Raw genomic sequence first — 22,871 nt, forward strand, 5'->3', positions numbered from 1 at the left:
CCCCCCCCTCTAATCTAATTAATCAAAAAAGGTCACCAAATTACGAATGCCCCGATGACCCAGATTATTACCGATAATCAGGGAAGAAGAAGCGAGAATGATTGACGCCTTGATCACTCGCTGTACAGCTGCCCCGGGTTGAGAAGGTTTATTGTGGAGAATCGTTCGGCGATAAGTTGGAAAGTTTTTTTGGAAGATATTTGGAGGATATTTAGCGTGCACAAGTTTTGTGGCACCCAGGAGTGGAGACGAGGAGGAAGTGGGATAATTGTTGGAGAAAAATTTGAGAAGGATTTCTGTTGGAGAATTTCTGTAGTACGCAGAGTTGCTGCCATGACTGGGAGTACCATTTGGTTACTTCCCTGCGTCAACGAAGTTCACCCTGCCCCGTGTACTTATTCTACCCCCCCCCCCCCCCCCCCCCCAACAAGCCTCAAAATCATAATTTCTTTGGTTTCCCTTTTCTTTAATATTACTAGCAAGCCCTTCAATTAATTAGTAATTGAGTGAAATCGTGCCCCTAACTTCTCCCCCCTTTTTCTTCTGACTCACTTCAGCCCTTTTTATATTATATTAAATCCATGCGTGTTGTCGCAAGTTGGCTGGCCTTACCCCTTCCGTAGATTTGTTTCTAAAATGCGTATAATTAATAAATCTTTAGTTTATTTGGTGTCGAATTGATTTTCAAAATATATCGAATTCTACGTGAGTAATTTATTCGCCTCTTTGTCCCTTTTTTTCTAATTTCAGGCCATCTCTCAAATCAGCTAAACGATCAAAGCTTTCCCCACTAGTGGACTAATTGGATTTATCTTGTCCTTGACAAAATCAGTCTTATCAAGAGATGGGAGGAAACTAAGCCGGAAGTTTTGGGGGTTCACGAACTCTCCAAATTCAAGAAGGGAATAGCATACTTCCCATGTAGAGAGAAGGACCCCAAAGTACTTCTTTCTAGACTGAAGAAGCAGAATCCACACCTCCAAACTGGAAAATGGCAGATCTGTGATGTCTGGAAAAGGCACGCGGACGCGTTAGCCAAGAGTGTGAGACTCGTGCTTGGGGTGGAAGAGAACTGCCTGCCAGGTTTGGAGGAACTAGAAATGAGACCCTAGTGTGGGATGCGGAGGGCGACTTTTCAAGTTATCCGATATGGAACACAGGCAAATTCCCAGAAGTCGGCGAAGAATCAATTCCCGCCGAAGGCACAATGACAGGGCGTTTGAAATTTATTCAGATAAATCTGCACCGGACATCAGGAGCAGCTGCACTCCTTAATGAGTGGACTGCGTATTGACCGGGGTACCCCATTCTTCAATGACGCGTGTTCGAGACCCAGGCCGGGATTCCTGGTGAAAAACGCAGCAGCAATGTTACTTAGGTAGCATACTACGGCAGACGAAGTAGCAGTTAGAGTTAGGGCAGAGGAGCAAGGGTCGATGAGAGAGGCCGTGGCGGCATCCGTGTACATGCCCTTCCATTCTGCTGATGACCCACGCGCCGTAGACTTGAACAGGCTCGTCCGGGACTATGAGTGTAGAGGTTGGGATCTCATCGTCGGCTATGATGCTAATCCACACCACACTGTGTGGCGTAGCACTGATATCAACGCCAGAGGAGCTGCCCTTCTCCACAATTTGATGGACACCTCGCTGTACATCGTAATCCAAGGTAAGTCTCCCACTTCCACTAATGCTATAAGGGGGGAAGTAATCGATGTGACGCTATGTTGCAGTCGCGTTCGCGCAAGCGTTCACGATTTCAAGATTCAGGAACCTTTGACTTACGAATTGGGAACGCTTCCTGAAAGACGTGGAGATCACACTGCTGGCCTTCCCGAAACGTTACGGGATTCCCTCGGAGATCGATCTGACGGTCAAAATACTGACGGATTCGGTTGTCGGGGCATATCACAATAACTGCCCTCTGAACAGGAGGGGAAATTAGGAGGCCCTGTGGTGGAACGAGGAACTCGCGAGATTGTGCAAACGGGCTGGACAAGTGCAAAACCGGGCACGGAACAACAAGACTCGTGCTGACTTCGTAATATCCAAGGAGGCTCAAGAACGCTGTAAGGCGGCCACAGGAGCGGCACAAAGAAGATGGTGGAATACGTGTCTAGTGGAACTATCTAGCATTCCGAAAAAGGCGCGACTCAGGAAGCTACTGGCCACTGGCTACTGGGGACTGGCTTCCATCGGCCCATTCAAGGGGGACGATGGTACCTACACAGAATCCTGGAAAGAAAAGCTGGTGGAATTACTGGACAAACATTTTCCGGGATACAGACTTGACGAAACAGGTGCCTACAGTCACGAGGCATCAACACTCCTTCGGGCAGTGAACTCGCACGGGATCTTCGAAAGGGGTGAATGCGGAAAAAACCAAATGGGCCACCTGCGGCTTTCAGCCGTACAAGAATGCTGGGGAGGATGGGCTCCTGCCCGTGCTGCTACAGAGGGGCATGGAAGTTTTGGTCAGGCCCATGGTTATAATTTTCCGTGCATGCATTGCCACAGGATACATTCCGTCTATGTAGCGAAAAACGAGGATCGTCTTTATGCCGAAACCGGGACGAGGAAACTACACGAAACCGGGGTCTTGCAAGGAGTCCTTCCCGCCAATAAGCCTTACATTGTTCCTCCTCAAGAGTGCTAGTCCTCCATTGGTGGAAAGACACATTAGGGATGGGGTACTTGAGCGGCCTCCCCTGCACTGCCGCTAATTCGCTGACCAACCCGGCAAGTCGGTAGATACAGCTCTTCACCAGCTTATTGCAAGGATAGAGAAAGCAATAGACACCGGCCATATTGCCGGTGGACTCTTTCTAAACATTGAGGGTGCCTTCAACTGAAATTCTACCATCTCGATTGATCTGGAGGATGGGAGACATAGGATAGGTGGTACGTCACTGCGTTGGATCGGCGCCATGCTCAACACAAGGATACTCTCAATTTAGAGGGGCGTTCACAGTATGAGGGTGTCGGAGGCCAGGAGCTGTCCGCAGGGCGGAGTCGTATCGCCACTGCTATGGAACCTGGTCATGGACAGACTCATTCGTAAACTGGAAGATGCGGGAATCTATGCTCAGATATATGCGGATGACTTGGTCACCCTGTTAACCGCGAGGTTCGCTGACACGGTGCAGGGACCTATGACGAGTGCACTGGGTGTGGTCAAAAATGGTGTATGAAAATGGGCCTGTCTGTTCACCTGGACAAGATGGAACTGCTTCTATTCACACACAGAAGGAAACTGCAAGGGTGAAGTAACCCTAGGTTTCTGGAGAGGGAGCTACCCCCAAGAGGTTCGATGAAGCACGTGGGAGTTATCCTGGATGCGAGACTGAACTGGGCAGCACACCTCGAATATGCACGTGGCATGGCCTGTAGGATCCTTTGCACTTCCGAACGAATCTGCCGCAAGGCATAGGGTATCAAACCGGGGATGATGAAATGGATAGACACGTCCATCATCAAACCTACTCTTTTACATGGGGTGATTGTCTGGTGGAGAACGGTCACGCAGACTACTGCCAGAGCTCGATTCGACCGGATGAGAGCCCTTGCACTTATGGGCATCACTGGAGCTATGAAAACCACACTAGTTGCAGCACTGGGGGTTATGTTGGTGCTCTCTCCCTCCCGAAATTTGATCCTCCATCGAATGCCCTTTATTTTTGCCCTTCGTATTCATTAGTGACGCGCCTATTCATTTTTCAGGGGCGGACAGGTGATTGGAGTCTAGAATCTCCACGATTTTCGCCTGTGTCGTCATTTCGACAGCCGTTTTCATTGAAAAAAAGCTTAAATTAATGCATGGAATGATTATCAATTGATTGAGAACCTATTCCTCCATTGAAAATTTTTGGTTTCATCCATGGATATTCATTACGGGTGGAGCTATTAATTTTTGAGTCGCAGACCGGCCCTTAGCGAGTTATGTTTTCCACCCTGACCCAGAAGTGTTCAATCTATTTTGGGAGCTACTGCAGCTCCCAACCTCCATTAGGTTAAATTGACCCAAGTCATAAAGCTTATGACTGCACCCATTGATGCCATTCGCTTAAGCAAGAGTACTGTGGATGTTCGACAGGATGTTTGTGATGGGCACAGTAAAACAGAAAAATGTTCAATTTCGTAGATGGAACCTTTTCATTAATTATGGGATTTTTTGTTGTTGTTTTTTTGATTGATTGGTTTAATTCTTCTAGTGCACTTCACAAAACGACAATTAGTATGTTTAGAATTGAGCTAAACTCGGCGGGCTTTTGACCGTTGTAGGCGTCGCTACATTACCTGCACGCCTCGCACACATCTCTCGTAGGTCTACGCTTCGGTAACTTAGTGGGGAGCGCTAGGCACTGCGTCACACAACGTACTACCGCTACTCCGTCGATTAGATGTATATAAGGCTCTGCACAGCATACACTCGCTCTCTGTTCGTGCTCGGCTCGCCTTGAGCACTGAACTCCCTGCCTCGCTCTCTAAGCGCTCCGCTTAACCTCTCTCAGCTTTTTTCGCTGACTACGGCACTCTCTCTTATCTTGGGCACGAGAGTTGAACGCCCAGACAGCTCTCACCGCCGCTACCTCTCTCCTCTTCTTCTCAGGATGTGACGAGACTACGAGGTCGTGCTCTAGTCGTACCTGTCCCATGTAGGCTCGAGGACTCGACCGTCTCGCTCTCTGGCTGTAAAGCAATCTGGAACCAAAACAACTGCTCTCGGCAATCCTCCCCGTCAATCCCCATTCTAGGAGAACGATATCTATCCATCTCTCAATCTTTGTTATCCGTAACGACTTATCGACACCTCAACTGTCGTTCGTAATTAAATCGTCTTAAATCATTGCCGGTCGGTAATCATGAACATCAACATGCCTTCCGATACAGCGGCTAAAAAGATTTATTTAAGGATTCCAAAAAGCAGGGAATCATCCTACAGCCCCAACACCGGGATCAAAGATCCCATCCAGGTACTTTAGCAATTGGACGATGCAGGAGCTATTAGAAAGAATACCCCGAACTGTCAATTATTAGAACCAGTATCAGTTGGGCAGACACGAGGAGTCCAATGAATGTGAAACAGGAACATCAAACCAAATCCCTCTTACGAAAAGTCGACCAACTGCTGAACATCTACACGAGCCTCATGAAGATGTCGAAAACCCTCGAGGCTTTCGGCATCTATGACTTCGAGGGCCAAGAGATCACGATCAACACATATTGGATCAACTACAGGAAACGGTAACTGAGTTCTCGCCACGTCATCATAGTTACTGTGTCAACGGCGGTCACGACCAAGCTGAGGTGCTGAGGATACTGAGTATGAGGCTCATTAATCAACTAAAACGCATGCCCAGAAGGAGGGCGCTGACAGAAAAATCAGCTCCATCAACTGTATCACCACAATACGGCGGAAATCGATGCAAATGGATTGAGTTAAACACCTTCGATGGGAAATACCCGGAGTGGACGAATTGGAGTGATTTGTACCTCTCCATGGTGGAGAGTGACCTCAACATGCCAGGCATCCAGAAGTTAGGTCGTCTCAACGGCCTTCTGAAGGGCTCCGCCAGCCTAGTACTCTCTATGTTCAGTGTAACTGAGGTGAACTACCAGACGGCGTGGACAAAGCTCTCCAAAAAATACAAGGGGCCATGTCTTATCGCTCAAGCATTGTTCAATAGACTGCTCAACTTGCCGAAGATCAAAAGGGCAACTGAGAAGAATCTGACCACTGATGCAGCTGATGCAGCCGAGGCTTTGGATCAACTGAGACAAATCACGAAGCTCAACCGCTCGCACCTGATCGAGCAAATGATTGTTCACCAGTTGAGAAAGTCTTTGGACGCCAAAACCCTGAAGATGTAAGAACATCAACTAGGAAACTGCAAGGATTTCACAAACACTCGAGGACTTCATGAGCTTCATCGGGTCCTTCGCCAATGGCATCAACTCAGAGGACGAGTCCACTCAAAGCAACGTTTCGAACAATTAAGACTGAGCTGCTCACGGGGCACCCACAATGGAGAAGGCAACTGACTGCTGAAGAAGGCCTCTCCCGTGAGATTGCTGCGCTTTCTGCTCAGGAAATTGCATCCAAGGCGGCTGTGCGTGCAGTAGTCTAGATCAGAACGAAGCAAATCAACGTGCCAGACTTAAGAATTATCAGCTGTGCAAAAGCGACGGTGGCACCGCTCAAAAAAAGTACCATTTCTTCCGTCAAAATCGCCCAATTCTACTACGCATCCGTTTTGTCGAGATGACTTACAAGATGCTCAAACTCGAGAACGTGGAGACTCACCTCTCGTCTGACACATCTGTGGCTCCGGCGTGTATCATGATTCGCCCTTCAAGATGGGAAGAATTTTTAACAGAATTCAAAGAAATACAAAAGACCTCGCCAGATTCAACTTGTAGACATGTCAGTGGAAAAAGCAATCCAGCTGGTGCCGCCTTCAGGCGAATCGCAATACATCAACTCATGGAACATCCACTCTGATGTTCAGGACGTAAAACACTATACTATTTGGCCGACAGTCGAGACAAAAAGGGTGTTACATTAATGGGTAATGCGACATATGCTCTTCATTGGCGGCCACATGTCCTAAATCAAGAAAAATAGAGCTGGCCGATTCTCATTGCCCTGTACGTGGAGCCTCAGATGTTATTGTTGAAAAGTCACAAGTCATCCGGATCAGGTGGTCAAGATGCATAACTCAGGTAAGGTGTGAGAGGGCGAGACAAGTGTGTGTGCGTAGATTATGTTTGTGAGAAAACTCCGCATATTTGTGAGAAAACTTCTGTCAAGAACCGAACGACGAAAATTTGTGACATTATCATCACCGCTAATATTTCCGCTTATTTGTTCAAATCACTCTGGATTGTGCAAAATTTTTTAAATCTTCTTTGCCTTTTAAAAAAGGAATCTTACTTGGATATAAAATCTCGACAAGACATGGAAAAGAAAGTCTTCAATATTTTGTACAACCTCGGGTGATTTATAAAAACGAGCACAAATGTTCATGATGAAGAATGACGGACAACGTAATTTTCCATGTCTCAACTTCATGAGTCTCACATTTTTATTTTCATCGTTAACTATTGAATTTGAATATCCATATTACTTCAATTTTTTCTCAGAAAAAAAATGTCCAAATACGTTCATAATTTATTTTCAAAACGATTCTACAGGAATGAGCTTCGCTCAAATTTGCTCCAAAAATGAACGATCAAAGACCATTTTTTTAAACAGAATACATTCTTAAAAAATGGTCCCATCAAATTTTCTTTGCATGCGGCTTAGACTAATAGTTCCTCCTCAAGCAATTGAAAAATTCTGGAATATTTAAATGAAATTTTTAATCAGTCGAAATTGATCGAAATCGATTGAATCAAATCTCTCTATTGGTCACCTTAAAAAGTTATGTGTTAAGTCTCTTTAAAGACGAAGGTATATTGATAATGTTTTTCGGCTTAAAAAAGTGTCTGCATTTCAATTTGACTATGAGAAAACGAAATATAGAACTAAAAAGCATGGAAATACATGTGACGTCAGCGTAATCAGCACCATGATCATATGTAACCATTGTTTTTTAAACTTTATTTCCTGTTCCAAAAATGCATGGAAGGTATGGATTTTTCTTTTTGGAAAATCAATTAGAAACAGACGTACTATACCAATTAAAACAGTACTGACAACAAATTTGATAACTTAATAACTAGAAAAAGGTCCATTTGAGAAACTGAAAACGGTTCCGCCATATATCCAGCACTATTGCCTAGGCACAGAGCATCATACTCCTAAACGAGGTATGGATAAACTTCTGGCTTGGGACCATTTAGCCATTCTTGTTTAGGCTTGCTTCAGGGGTTATTAGTAGTTCTGGATGTCTTTGCTTCCAACTAACTGTGGTTTTTAGGGGAATCCATGGACTCTGGGCCAGAGTTCTCCAGGCGGAGGTATGTAATGACAAGCGTCATCTGACTTTGCGGTATCGGTTAGCCCGTAGAAATTTTCAACTAAAGTAAGTAAGTATGTTTTCAAATTATTATAGAATTTCTTAAGAATTTAGATGGACAAGGCGGTAGTGGCCGGTGCAAAAATCTGCCTCGCCACAGTTCACAGGCCCGTTTACTATCCTCTGCCAGATATATTCAGACACAAATCCCCATAACCTCCGCTTATATATTCAGATTCAAAAATATAGTAGGTCAGAAGGCGGACTATAGGCTTAAGTCATAACTGGATAAACCGTCTCCTTCATGAATATCATTCAGAAACCATTCTCTATATGACCGAGCCAGAGTTGCCTATTGATCCTATGACTTGTATTGTAATGAAAGGATGAGTTTCTCAAATTATCTACCCGGTCCTGTTATTATCGATGTAGTTCTCCTATTCTGAGATTGTCATTAGCAATGTACGAATATTCCCACTCCTGTAGAAAGCACATTTAGAATACCTGCTGATTGTGCCATTCCTTTGACAGCAGCGTAATCAAAATGGCATATTGAATGAATCATACCTTGAGCAGAACTATTCAAACGGTGCGCGGCGCAAAATGAATTTATCAACTGTGATCATCCATTTCACAATACAATAAATCGCTGTATTAGTGTAATGTTTCTGTGATTGGAAACAGTTTGGTCAAAAAATAGTCAAAATGAAAAGGAGATTGCTGGAGAGTGTACTCTTATTCAACTTAATCTTAATTCCATAAACGCACCTGGCATCAGTTGGTTTGTATGTGACATCGTACTTTTCCACTTGATCGACTTGACTGGTGCTCCAGGATACCCTCACAGATGTTGGATTCAGGAACATCACAGTTATATTTTCCGGCACGCCTGGGAAGCTCGTCATTGATCCTGGTAATATCAAAGTAATGAAAAGATTTTGAACATGACAGATAACCGCCGATCGATACAACCCAATCACTTCATACGTAGCCAACATTGGAATATTTATAGAAAGTAGCTATCTCAAAGTGATATTTTTTAACGTAGTCCTACCTCGTGTAGGTCGTTAGTCATTGTCATTTAAAATATAAATGTTTGTATCGGTTTGTGGTTTTCAAGTGATATGGTTTCGCACACAGATCTTGTGCCGGATAACCAGTAATGGGAGCCCCTCACTGTGACTGCTATATTTTTAGCAATCCGTTTCTTGTTGTTAGACCAGGGGATACCGTACATTGCTAAGAGCAGGGCGGTCATCATTTATTGGATTCACAGCAGGAGTTCTACCTCTGCTGCGGTTATGGAACATTTAGCCGTGGTCCACGGGGAACCCATACGGCGCGCGGAATTGTGACCAGGGCAGATGGAAGCAAAAGAGACGGTTTATTTAGTAGAATCTCCCAAGATGGGAGTAATTAGTAAGGTACGCAATGGTCATTTTAAAATTATATTGTCAGTTGTGCAGGTCGCTGGAGTTGGGCTTCCCTGTTAAACGCGCAAACACACCAAGAAACTGTCGATTGCGGGGGGGGGGGCGAAGAAAAGTAATGGCTTAGTGCAGTGCGTGTGTTCGTTTCTCTCTGTCTCTCTCTCTCTCTCTCTCTCCGTCCGGGGCGGTGGATCAGTTCTATTATTTATCAATTGCCGTAGAAGCACAAACAAGTCGTAGGGTGGAGAATGAGTACCGGGTAGTCGCTTGTGTTTTGGCGGGTGGACACTCACCCACCTGTGGGTTGTCCACGACCTCTAAGTGTATCATTAGTGTTGTCATGGGGCTAGTTACACCGCCATATCCAAGTCGATGCCGATGTGAAACGCAAAGAGCGGTGAAATTCGAGTATTTAAATGTTTCATTTAAATTTATACGTGAAGTTAAATGAAGACATGTCAGGGAGATTTCAAAAAAATTTAGAACTGGATGCGGACCAGAGAGCTGACTTGAATCTATTAAATGATAATCGCAATATGTGAATTGTTACTGTCGAAAGTTCGCTGCGGACTATCATGTAAGGATACGTAAAGTAACGACTCTTGTCATGATCTGCCAATTATACGAATTGAATAACAAGTACGTTTTCTAAGCCACATACAGAAATATTCTTCGTTGCTGTCAGGAACTGAGGAAAAAATAGGAAATATGCATAAAAATCAAACGAAATAATTGGAATAGAAATAGGGTCAATGAAAATCATCGCTTGTCTGATGTTCGAGCTGGTTTTTGGAAATTTTTTATCGGAGATGGGCGAGATGCAATTGGATTTCAGGAGGATGCGGGAGAAGTTCGAAAAAACACTCGTGTCGCGTCACTAAAGTCAATTTATTTAAACAAGTCACTTAGCCACAACAGTCACTGAGATAATTACTTATTAAATATAATCGAGCAGATGAACTAATGAAGCGAAGAACGATAGAAAAGTGATAGAAGATATAAATGCGAAGATCAAATAAAAGGCGTTCGCAAAAGCGAGCACGTGCACTGTAAACGGCCGATATGCAAATGAGACCGATTATCTATGCGATAGGCGTCAGGTGTGAACATCTCCGGGGCCCACACGGCCCAAATAATGGAGACATCGGACGGTAATCGGACACCCAACCTATGGCGCCTCAGGTGGTTGGGTTGATAGGCCACTTCTCATCTGAGCCGAACGGGATCATCAGCTGAGCCGGTCATGCGTGTGAGAAGGGCGAGCGTGTGAGTGCGCGAGAATTTCGGTGAAAAACCGAACAATTGGTCTTAGTTAGTAGAAATACGTCTCGTAGGCATATACAGGGTTTCCCAGAAGTACATGCTAATCCTATACCAGCATGTACAGGGATACAGGGACAGTGAGTCTGCGCCGAAAAGTTCTTTTCCACTTTTGGATCAGAAGCACCCCCCGCAGATGTTGGGGTAAATAGGAGAGCCAATGACGCTGCAGCGTTAAACGGCAGTACGTACATGTGGCTCCGCACACATGCAGGAGCGACGCCCCTTCCAGGCAGCGGGTTACGGTTTTACTTTCGCCCGTGGGCGAGAGAGCAGTATCATCGATTCTCTCTCTCGCTCTCTCGCATCACGCCACTGAAATGTTTTTGCAGTTATCTCTTAAACAAATGGGTTTTTGGAATTTTTCCATTGAATATTGTTTAAAATCAAACGAATTTCAACCGTTACAAATTGGACAGCCATCGGGAGACCTCGGATGACCTCGGGGTCAATCGGATTTCGGAGACACTAGACGAGCAAATCCCCCATAGATCGACACTTAGCATGGATATCGTATCGAGTTCAGACGTGTTTTCAGAATATTAACTAGTACGCTCAACCATTTTCCAAGTACATCAACGAGTATATTTTCGTGTTAGTTCGCGATTATTGCAGTGTGATTTCAACCTGTCATTATCAGTTTTTCAACAATTTAAGACATTCAACAATTAAACTTTCTACTCTTGTACACCGAATAAGTTCACGCGGTTTATACCAATTAAAGTACATCAACGTGTGGTTTATTTAAATCGTGTGTTAGTTTTTTTCAATCCTATCTTCGCACCCTTTCCCTCAACCCGGCAATATCCTAGCAGCTCACCAAACACTGGTCCTTCGAGCCGGATTGAGGTGTTAAGGACGTAGATAAGGAGAAAAAAAATCGCGTAAAGTGTGACTGACGCCAAGTGCGAGAATTAGTTCGGGGTTCACACGGGTCAGAACACGGTCATCAAGAGTTAGAGCGAGAAAATCAACCGAGCCTTTGTGTCGAATGTTTACAACCCTCGAGGTCATAAATTCAAACTCGAGACGTTTGCAAACACGGGCAGTGAAACCCGCCAGTGAGGAGTCAAAGTGTTCGGGAATCATCGGACTTCGTCGGGACGAGCCGAGGCCCAGCCGCACAGCAACAGGCAGCCCACCAGCAACTCAACGATCTAGAGCCCTGCCATACCATCAGCGGTAATCGAAGTCGATAAGTCGATAACTCCAGCAACCCAACACTTACCATGGAAGACTCCAAGGCACTCAACGAAGAGCAGGAGAATTCAGCCATCCATTCAGACAGTCAACAATCAGATGAGTCCATTCTAACTACCATTGATAATACGTTAGAAGAATCCAATCCATTAGCTCATCATAGCAAAGTTAATCAACCAGACTTTCCCATCAAGCAGGCATCGATCAAAACGAGAGTATCCATAGGAGAGCACCTGACTGCAGAAACGACAGGCCTGCAACGATTCCAGCTCTAACGCATTGAGATGCAACTAGAAACACTCACAAGAACTCAACAAGAGCTATCTCGAGCAGCAGAGAACCTCAACAGCCTCACGCAAGACGAGCTGGAAGGGATGGAAAGACTCATCAACGCAGATTGGGCGGAAACGCTCAGTGTGCATGCCAGCCTGAGCGAAGAGTTACCCCCCACCCATGACTATATCAGCGGAGGGGCATTCAGGCAGGCAGCAGATTTGAAGGTCAACTGTATGAGGATGATCTTCCATCAGATGGGAGAACTAAAGCAGAGCAAATCAACGCCAAACCCATCGACGCAAAGCCAACCTCACCAATTGAAGAGGATAAGCCTCCGTACATTCGACGGAAAATACTCGGAGTGGAAGCAATTCAGCGACCTCTTCCAGTCACTGGTAGGGAAGGATGAAACGATCCCTCCAGTGCAGAAATTGGTCAGACTGAAGGAAGCCCTCAAAGGACAAGCAGCAAGCCTCCTAGCTACCTTTACAGTCACCGACGAAAATTATGAGAAGGCATGGCAGAAGTTGGCAAGGAAATATGAGGACCCCAGAGTCATAGCACAAGCACTATTCAATCGGATCCTCAACTTGCCAAAAATCACCAAGGCAAACGAAGAGAACCTCAACGCCAACGCCGCATCAGTCCTCGAAACGATGGACCAACTGCTTGCCATGACGGGACTGGAAAAGAAAGACCTCTTCGAGCAAATGGCAGTTCATCTACTGAGAAAATCTCTAGATTCAGAGACCCTCAGAGCCTGGGAGCTGAAAGTTGGAACCTCCAAGGAATTCACCACGCTCCAGGAATTTGCAAACTTTGTAGAGACCTGTGGTAGAGGAATCAACGTTGGTTCCAAGCTCCATGCTAGCATAGGACACTCCCAGTTAACATCATCTCCAGCCCCTCAACGAAAGAGGAGTGTCCACGTCGCCGTTACAGCACAAAGCGAAGCAGACTCAACTAGAGGAGCACCAAGGAACAGCTGTGCCTTCTGCGAAGAGCCACATTTCATAGCCAACTGCAAGAAATTCACCGACCTGACTCCAGCACAGAGAAATGACGTCGTCGTGAGTAAGAGGCTATGTTTCAACTGCCTTGGTCCACACCTCGTCGCCAAGTGCAAGTGCGTGAAAACGTGCTTCACTTGCAATCGAAGACACCACACACTCATCCACGGAGGCAGCCCATACACCATGGACCCGCTCCCAGTGGAAACATCAGGACTCGAGAGAGTCATTCCACCAACAGTCGGAGCATCAAGGGCAACTGGATCTACAGAGAGCACGAGTGAGTGAATCAAAATATTATTCCTCACGCATCTTGAGCAATCATTGATCGCCTCAAATCATTAACAGCAGTCAGTAACAATCAGGTGGTCAAAGAGAACTCAGAGATACTCAACAAGGAGAGCAGCCAGCAAACAGTAGATCAACAATATGTACTGCTCGCAACAGCTCAAGCATTAGCACACTCACCAAAGGGGTATTCACTTCAGACAAGAATACTGATCGATCAAGGATCAGAAATATCATTTGTTACTGAGCACCTAGTCCAGCAACTTCAACTTCAACGAAGGTCCTCAACTCTAGAACTCACCGGAATAGGAGGAACAAATTCCGGTCATACGAGAGGAATTGTATCAATACCTCTCCAGGCAGTAAATGGGCTCCAGCAAGTTCTAATCAACGCCCACATCCTCAAGAAGCTCACTGTCAAGCTGCCGACATTCTCACTGCCATTAACAAGGATCGAAGCCATTCAAGGTCTTCAACTAGCCGATCCACAATATCTAACACCTGGACCAATAGACATCATCATCGGGGCTGACAGCTACGGGCGGATCATCGAGAGTAGAGTCGTCAAGACCAAGGACACTCAACTAGTTGGCCAACAAACAATATTTGGTTGGATCCTGTCGGGTCCACTCAAACTTCAAAGTTGTTCATCAACTAAGAAGCGACGCAATCACCACAAAATTGAGAGTCGTCTTCAACGGATCAAGTCCGAGCTCATCAGGGATATCTCTAAATGACATCCTCTACCCTGGTGGAAAACTCCAAGTCAACACCATGAACGTATTAGCCTGGCTGAGACGTCACGAATTTGTCTTCGGAACGGACATCGTAAAGATGTTCCGACAAATTCGAGTCCATGAAGATGATTGGGATCTGCAAAGAATACTGTGGCTCAACGACAATCAGAAAATCATCACCTACCAGCTAACCACAGTGACGTATGGTCTCAATTGCTCTCCATGGCTCTCTCTACGAGTACTCCAACAACTAGCAGACGACGAAGGCCATAACTTCCCAGCAGCCGTCGAGACAATCACCAAAGGCCGTTATGTCGACGACATCTACGGGGGAGCAGAATCAGAACATCAACTCAAGGAAATTGCCTGGCAGCTACAAGGGCTGTGCCAAGCAGGTGGCTTCGAACTTCAGAAGTGGAGCTCCAACTGCCCACGAGCACTCGAAGAAATCGGAGTGCAAACAAGTACATCACCCATCCAGTTTGATGAATCAGTAACCAAGGTCCTTGGACTGTGCTGGCATCAATCCTCAGACACATTCCGATACAAATCCAAGTCATTCACCTCAGGATCATACACCAAAAGATCAGTCCTATCAGAGATAGCTCAGCTGTTCGACCCACTGGGATTCATAGCTCCAGTAATCATCAGAGGCAAGATAATCATCCAAGATCTATGGAAACTCAAGCTCAGTTGGGACGAGCAGCTGCCGCAAGAGCATGTTCAACAATGGAAAAACTTTAGAGACCACATCAACGAGTTGGACAGAGTTTCGGTACCAAGATGGCTGAAACTCTCCCCAGAGGTCTCAAGCATCCAGATCCACGGATTCGCAGATGCTTCAACAGCTGCCATGAGCGCAGTAGTCTATATTCGAACCAAGAAGATCAACGAACCAGCATCAACAATGATGGTATGCGCCAAGACCAAGGTGGCTCCAATCAAGCGCATGACCATCCCTCGCCTCGAGCTAACAGCCGCAGTAATGCTAACTCAACTAGTGGTTAACGCACAAGAGATGCTGGAACAAAATGATACAGAGGTTCACCTATGTTCTGATTCAGCAGTAGCCCTGGCCTGGATCAGAAGCCACCCATCGAAATGGAAGGACTTCGTCCACAATAGAGCCAGAAAATTCCAAGAAGAACTTCCAAACGCCAACTGGAGACACATCAGCGGTAAAGACAATCCAGCTGACTGTGCATCCAGAGGAATATCACCAACAGAGTTAGCAGAACATCATCTATGGTGGACAGGCCCTGAATGGATAAACCAGGAACCCGAAGCCTGGCCGTTATCATCAATAGACACCCCAGAAGAAGCCTCAACAGAAGCAAAACCATCTCCAGCACATCCAGCAGCAGCAATCAGGGTTCATGCACTAGCAGAAATCCTCGAAAGATATTCAACACTAGACAAGGTCCTTCAAGTGACAGCGACACTGAACAGAGCAATCGATAGATTTAGAAGACAACCAACACCCCAGACGTCCGTACTGACACCAAGAGAACTCACCGAGGCCAGGCTGTTCTGGGTAAAAATAACTCAAACTCAATACTTTGCATCTGTTTTCAGAATCATTGAGAGAAACCGTCAACTGCCACGGACACATCCATTGGCAAAGCTGACACCAACAATAGACGAAGAAGGCATCGTCAGACTTGGAGGTCGCCTCAAGAACGCCAATCTAGATCCCGACGAGATACACCCAGCAATTCTACCTCGTCAGTCTCGACTCACCACCCTGGTGATGGAAGAAGCTCACCGCAGAACCCTCCACGGTGGGACTCAGCTCACGTTGGCCTACACTCGACAGAAATACTGGATCATCGGTGGCAGAGGCACTGTGAGGAACTACATCCATCACTGTGTCATCTGCACAAGACACCGAGGAAAACAGGCTCAACAGCAGATGGGCCAGCTGCCAGCAGTAAGAGTTTCACCAATGAGAGCCTTCTTACACACGGGAGTGGACTACGCAGGTCCCTTCCCCATCCTCAAATGGCGACCCACAAATGCAACACCAACATCAGTTCATATCGCAGTATTTGTGTGTTTCAGTACATCAGCAGTCCATTTAGAGCTCGTAACCAGGCAAACAACAGAGGCATTCATCGGAGCATACAAGAGATTCAGCGGGAGACGAGGCATCCCAGAAGTCATGTACAGTGACAATGCCACCACGTTTGATGGAGCAGCAACAGTACTCAACAACCTGTACCATCAGCAATCCAGAGAAAATCAACAAATTCAAGCTGCCCTCGCCACGAATGGGACACATTGGGTATTCTCACCTCCAAGAGCACCCCACTTCGGCGGAAAATGGGAGGCAGCTGTAAAATCAGCCAAGCATCACCTCAAACGAGTTCTAGGGCCGTCGACACTCACCTACGACGAACTCAACAGCGTCGTGATACAAATAGAAGCCTGCCTAAATTCCAGACCAATCACACCGATGTCAGACGACCCAGAAGACCTCCAAGCACTCACCCCAGGACATTTCCTGATCGGTGAGCCTCTACAGCTGATTCCAGAGCCCTCGTACATCAACAAAAATCCCAACAGGCTACAGAGATGGAATCTAGTCACCCAGAAAGTCCAGCAATTCTGGTCCAGATGGGCCAGAGAATGCCTGCAAAGATACCAGGCAATCTACAAATGGAATCAACGAGAGAGAAACATCAAAGTTGGAGACATGGTCCTGATGATAGACCAGGACCTCCCCCCATCAAAATGGCCAATTGCACGAGTATCAGCAGTTCACCCAGGAGCAGATGGCCTAACCAGAGTGGCCACAGTAAAAACAGCAAGAGCAATAGTACCATCTCTACGAGATGGAAGCCCAAACCTGGAGGGCGTAACCAGCACCAGTGCCACATTCAACAGACCTATCGTCAAACTCTGCCTTTTACTGACAGATCCACCATCACCAGAGGAACCTCCAGAAGACGAGCCAGAACCAGAGCCACTCAACTAATAAAATTCAGCAGAAGCTCAACCAGAAATTCATCATCCCGGATGATGCATGCCCCCGGGGTGTTTAAAATCAAACGAATTTCAACCGTTACAAATTGGACAGCCATCGGGAGACCTCGGATGACTTCGGGGTCAATCGGATTTCGGAGACACTAGACGAGCAAATCCCCCATAGATCGACACTTAGCATCGATATCGTATCAAGTTCAGACGTGTTTTCAGAATATTAAATAGTACGCTCAACCATTTTCCAAGTACATCAACGAGTATATTTTCCTGTTAGTTCGCGATTATTGCAGTGTGATTTCAACCTGGCATTATCAGTTTTTCAAGAATTTAAGACATTCAACAATTAAACTTTCTACTCTTGTACACCGAATAAGTTCACGCGGTTTATACCAATGAAAGTACATCAACGTGTGGTTTATTTAAATCGTGTGTTAGTTTTTTTCAATCCTATCTTCGCACCCTTTCCCTCAACCCGGCAATATCCTAGCAGCTCACCAAACAAATATTATTTGTTGCAAATCGAATTTGCGACAAAATAATGTTATGGAAAAATTTCGTAAGTCAAATCCGTTATTTAATAATTGCGATTAATTGTTTGATGGTTTTTTAAAGTTATAAAAAAAACGATGGGGCCTACTGTTACGAATCATTAAATGAACAGAGTTAGTGGAACTAGTTAGGTTGAGGAATTAAACTATATGATTGGATTATATCGAATGCCAGGAAATAATAAGACTGCTATATACGTAAACAGCACGTCTGCTCAGCTTGGCTTTAATATTTCGACTAAATTGTATTCATGATACATTTGGTACGTGGTTCGGTGTGTTTCCTTGTGTAAGTAACGAGTAGAAGACTCCTTGTATTTGTCAAATGTTCGACACGTACGGCATTTTTCCATCAGATAATTTCTGTTGCAAATTCGATTTGCAATAGACCCCCTGTACACGCTGGTAAAGGATTAGCATGTACTTCTGGGACACCCTGTATACTTTGGCGTATTTCGCACTCCGTGCAAGAAGTGACAAAAATACGCAGCGCTTGGCGACTAGTCTCAAATCGACAATTGCGAGGCGCCAGTTTTTAATTTAACGTCCAAGAACACAAAAGATCAATAACGAAAAAGGACAACTTCCTAACAGTCAGTATAACAACCTCGCAGGCGGTTGGGTTCCAATCAGTGTCCTAAAATTCGGAAATGGCTAGGTTATTTTAATTCAAATAAATTCGATAATTGCGGGATAACAATTTGATGAATTTACTGGCATTGAAATGATTTAAACCAAAATAAAATATCTGAAAATCCCCGACTTACTCTGAACTTATAATATTATAAGATTATGCTGTCCGCGGTAATCAAAAAATAACTTAAGTTACGGAATCACAAATGAATATTTTACATCAAATTCCCTAACTACGGGTCGGATAGTAAAATTACTAGTCGGAAATAATACATCAAGAAAGTTAAAAAATACGGGAGTCCGGATTCTAAATGAGTCGGTAAAACAGCTAGTAATTACGAAGTCAAAGTTCATATGGCGACGGAAATTACAACTACCATAACGAACGAGCGTGTCCAACGCAATTCAAGAGAGTGATGCAATCGAAAGGGGAAATGCCTCGATAGGACGTAACCAATGGCCGAGAGTAATCGAAAGCGTTACCGGCAGAAAAAAAGCAAATCTCGAGCGTTGAGAGACGCTGCAGGCCCGCTTTCAATTCTACAAAATATGACTTAATATTTGACAATTTTATCCGAAAATCATTGTGGCTTCGCAGGCCACGGCAAATATTAGGTTGACACGTCGAGGATAACAAGCCAACATAAATAATAATCTCGGTTTACATCCTGTCGCATAATGATCCCAAATAATGACAATTAAAAAATCGCACCCCGCTGTTAATTTGTAGTGAATTAATTTCAAGCTACGGACGCTGTCGCCACAACTCAGTTTTTCTAAGGAGTTCTCCAAATCCAGTGGGAACTCCAAACTCTTCTTCGACCCTTCTTGCCTTCTCCAACGAAGAAAGCCATATGAAAGCATCCGAAATCCCCGGATGAGTCCGAATGAGCGGTGAAACATGGCTGGATGCAGTGAAAAAATAATAATAGCATAAGCAGTGTCAAATGAATCTTAGTAAATGACAAACTCCTGCCTCGCCAATGCTTACTTCTCGTCTGGACATCTCAAAAACGCACGAACGGTCGAAAACAAAAATACTAAGTTACAATACATTCTTCTCCGGTAAACCTAGTAATTTGATGAACGGTACTGTTTTCAGAATAATAAAATGCAGAAAATCAATAAACATAATATTCATTAGCGGCTTGACATGAGGAAATTCTATGCGTTTCTCAACAAGCCCTATTGATGGTATGTTTATCGTACTTCAAAAGTTCATGGTTCATAAGATTCTATTAAAATAGTTATGGGGACAATTTCTTCCAACGACAAGAGAGTTATTATCAGCCGACACAAAAGGTGATAAAATAATGGTGCACGAAATTATTATGCCCGTTTACTGACCTTAAAGGGAGGTCAGACCGCTTTCTCAAATAATGAACAAATCTTGCTTTTGCAACTTTCTTATCTGAAAATCTTGATGTTTGGTCTTTTTACTTTCAATTGTCGACTTTGTAATCAATTTTTTATGAGTTCTTGATATTGTCTGGAACAGTAATTTTGCTACAAGGGGAACCAATTTTATAAAAATCTGTACCGCTGGCGCCCTGCGTCCTCTCTCTTGCTTCCTCCATGCCCTTTCAAAAAGTTGCGAAGCTGCTAATATGAGTAATAGAAACATCCATGATTTTTTTGGGCAGTTTTCCAGGTGCCAATTGACGGAAAAAAATGGGCTCATCGATCCCTAAACCAAGGCCTCGAAATCTGCACTCTGCATGCTTCACAAGTTTGAGGGAGCCTTCGATAATACATCCTTTGGAATTACGAAGAGGGGGCAGCGAAGACCAGCTCAGGGAAATCACTCAATCACATTCTCCACACACGGGGTAAGCTGCAGCGCGATATATCGGATGTTTTTCTATAGACTAGACAGCACAAGGTCATCTTCATGAAGGACATCACCAAGATCTCCCGTCAAATTAGAGTTCATGAAGATGACTGGCCTCTATTTTATGGAGTGACTGTAATGGAGGATTCTCATCATACCAATTGACGACCGTCACGTATGGGACTAGATCAGCTCCGTTTCTTGCAAATCGTCTTCTTCTCCAGTTAGCTGAGGATGAAGAGCACAGATTTTCGTTGGCCATCCATCCCACCATGAAACGAAGATATGTTGATGATATCTGTGGAGGAGCAGATACGCATGACCATTTCGTAAGAACAGCTAAAGAAGTTCGCAATTTCTGTGCTGCTGGAGGAATGTCTTTGGCAAAATGGCATAGTAATATTTCAACTCTACCCAGATGGCTCGACCCGGAAAGCACCTCCAATGATCAGAGTACATATGAGGACTCAGAAACTCGTATACTCGGACTGTCGTGGCAGCCCAACTTAGGCAACTTCGACTTCTCATCCAAAGCATCGCAGAGCTCGTCCGTCTCAAAGCTAATTATTCTCTCAGAAATTGCTTAACTTCACCATCCTCTCGGATTTCCCGCTTCTGTGGTCATCAGAGGGAAGATGCTCCGACAGGAAATCTGGATTGAGATGCTTGATTGGGATGATGAAGTTTCGCCTCAAATAGCTCATCGCAATAGCTTTCGTCAAGATCTCACATCGTTGTCCAACGCATTCATATCCAGATGGATTGGTCTGCTCCAGAACTCCGTTGTAGAGATACACGGTTTTTCAGATGCCTCGCAGCCCCCGCAGCGAACTGAGCAAGCCGTCGGTTAAGCACAGCTCAAATTGCATCGCAGCAACTATGGTGGCAAGGTCCATCATGGTTAAAGGAAAGCTCAACTTATCGGCCATCGATGGAACTCTCTTCAGTGGCATCAGCTGATTTTGAAGAGAAACCTGGGGTAGTGATCAATGTTAAAGTTCAGGGCCCAGAAATATGGGATTTCGTTCATTGCTATTCCTCGCTCATCAAGTGGCTCAGGATTACCGAAATTTGCCAACGTTTTATTGCTCATCTTAGAAAAACTCCAGGATCTCCGTTAAAGACAGCTCTCAACCCTGGTGATATTTAACAGGCTGGTCTCTTCTGGATCATGGCCACTCAGTCAACGCATTTCTCATCGGAACTGATGACCTTGTTCAGAGGGCAAAAACTCAGATTTTCTCATCCGCTGACGCGATCGACAACGTACATCGATTACCAAGGAGTTCTTCGCGTTGGTCGACGTCTCAAGTTCGCTCAGCTAGATAATGATAGCGAACATGCAGCAATCATTCCGAAGGAGTCTCAGTTTGTTCGGCTCATCATTCAAGATGCTCATCCCGGAAATCTTCATGGTAGAACGCAGCTCACTCTTGGTCAGCTCAGAAGATCTTACTGGAATGTTGGTGGTAGAGCACGAGTAAGGTCTTTGATATTGAAGTGCGTTCCATGCGCAGGACAGCGAGGAATAAGAGTTCAACAATTCGTGGGTCAGCTCCTGGTTACTCGTTCCACCCCTGGCCGTGCATTTTTCAAAAAATCACAAAAAAATTTTGTGAAAAAATGGCGCTAAGTCGACGTGAATCTGATCGCCTCCAAGACAGAAACAAGGGACAATTACTGAATAGTTAAAATCACACAGTAGGCGAACTGATTATGATATAATCTTATTTTCAAAAAAACATGGAAATATTAAAATATGCCAAGTTTATGCTGACAGCGTCTACTAGGACAATTTTCCGCAGTTTTAGTTCCGATTGGAAAATCGATTATTGTTAATCAAGGCTTTTGTCATTCCGGCTGTAAGACAGTGTTTTACGGCTGTGTTGCTTTGCTTCGCATCCACGAAACGCTGACAGTAGTAAGTGGCCAGTATTGGGGAATTTCCCACGCTCCCTCCCCCCTTTTTCCAGGAAATGGACGTGCACGTGCAGGTATGTCCCCCCTCCTTCCCCCAGGGGGCTATTGCGTAGAAGCGTGTCTAGACACGTTCATCCCTTTGGTCACGCCCTTATCGCGATTTTCATAATCAGTACATGACCGGTAATAGGCTTTCAGACTGGACGCCAACTTTGGTTTTTCCTTAAAAGATAGATACGAACAATAGACATCCGGTGGAATGTGGGCGGTGGGTGGGAAAGGGAAAAAATATCTAATGTACAGTTTATAGGGTTACAAAAATGGTTTATTCAGAAATTATTATTATTATTATCAGCTAGGATACATATTATTATTATTATTAATTTTAAGAGATTATTATAATTTTTATCAAGTAATTCATTAAGTTATAAATGTTTTATCTTTTAAACAACGTTGAATACCATGCAAAACACCTCTGCCAGATAGGCTCTGAAAAGGTCTACTTAAATTTTTACCCTTACAATTTTGCTATCCGTAATTTTTTTAAAGATAGATTTAAAGATGTCATGCGTAGAATTAATAGTGAAATTAAAGCAATTATTAACGGTACGAACATTATTTTGATGGATTTCGGGGATAACAAATTTATAGATAGTTTAAATTATTTCCACATGGCTTTAGCCAGCTTGCCAAAGGCTTTTGGGCTAGGAGACATAGCTAAAGGATATTTTCC

At 44.7% G+C, this 22,871-nt stretch overlaps 2 protein-coding genes across 2 annotated transcripts; both read left to right on the forward strand.

Moving 5' to 3' along the window:
* Positions 1–12,194: 12,194 nt before the first annotated feature.
* LOC105271702 (uncharacterized) lies at positions 12,195–14,221 on the forward strand. The gene is made up of 2 exons (XM_011313417.1): positions 12,195–13,476; positions 13,545–14,221. The coding sequence occupies exons 1-2, from the start codon at positions 12,195–12,197 to the stop codon at positions 14,219–14,221; spliced, it is 1,959 nt and encodes a 652-aa protein (XP_011311719.1).
* A 37-nt stretch (positions 14,222–14,258) lies between these two features.
* Positions 14,259–17,198, forward strand: LOC105271703 (uncharacterized). The gene has a single exon (XM_011313418.1). It carries the CDS (start codon positions 14,259–14,261, stop codon positions 17,196–17,198), a length of 2,940 nt encoding a protein of 979 aa, XP_011311720.1.
* The last annotated feature ends 5,673 nt before the right edge of the window (positions 17,199–22,871 follow it).

Source organism: Fopius arisanus, unplaced genomic scaffold, assembly GCF_000806365.1.
Source record: "Fopius arisanus strain USDA-PBARC FA_bdor unplaced genomic scaffold, ASM80636v1 scaffold00120, whole genome shotgun sequence".
Taxonomy (NCBI): Eukaryota; Metazoa; Arthropoda; class Insecta; order Hymenoptera; family Braconidae; genus Fopius; species Fopius arisanus.

Excerpts from the sequence above, each read along its gene's own strand:
- LOC105271702 (XM_011313417.1), top strand. The coding sequence starts at position 12,195 with ATGCAACTAGAAACACTCACAAGAACTCAACAAGAGCTATCTCGAGCA. Across the intron at positions 13,477-13,544 it reads TGGATCTACAGAGAGCACGA|CAGTCAGTAACAATCAGGTG; the intron begins GTGAGTGAATCA and ends AATCATTAACAG.
- LOC105271703 (XM_011313418.1), top strand. The coding sequence starts at position 14,259 with ATGAACGTATTAGCCTGGCTGAGACGTCACGAATTTGTCTTCGGAACG.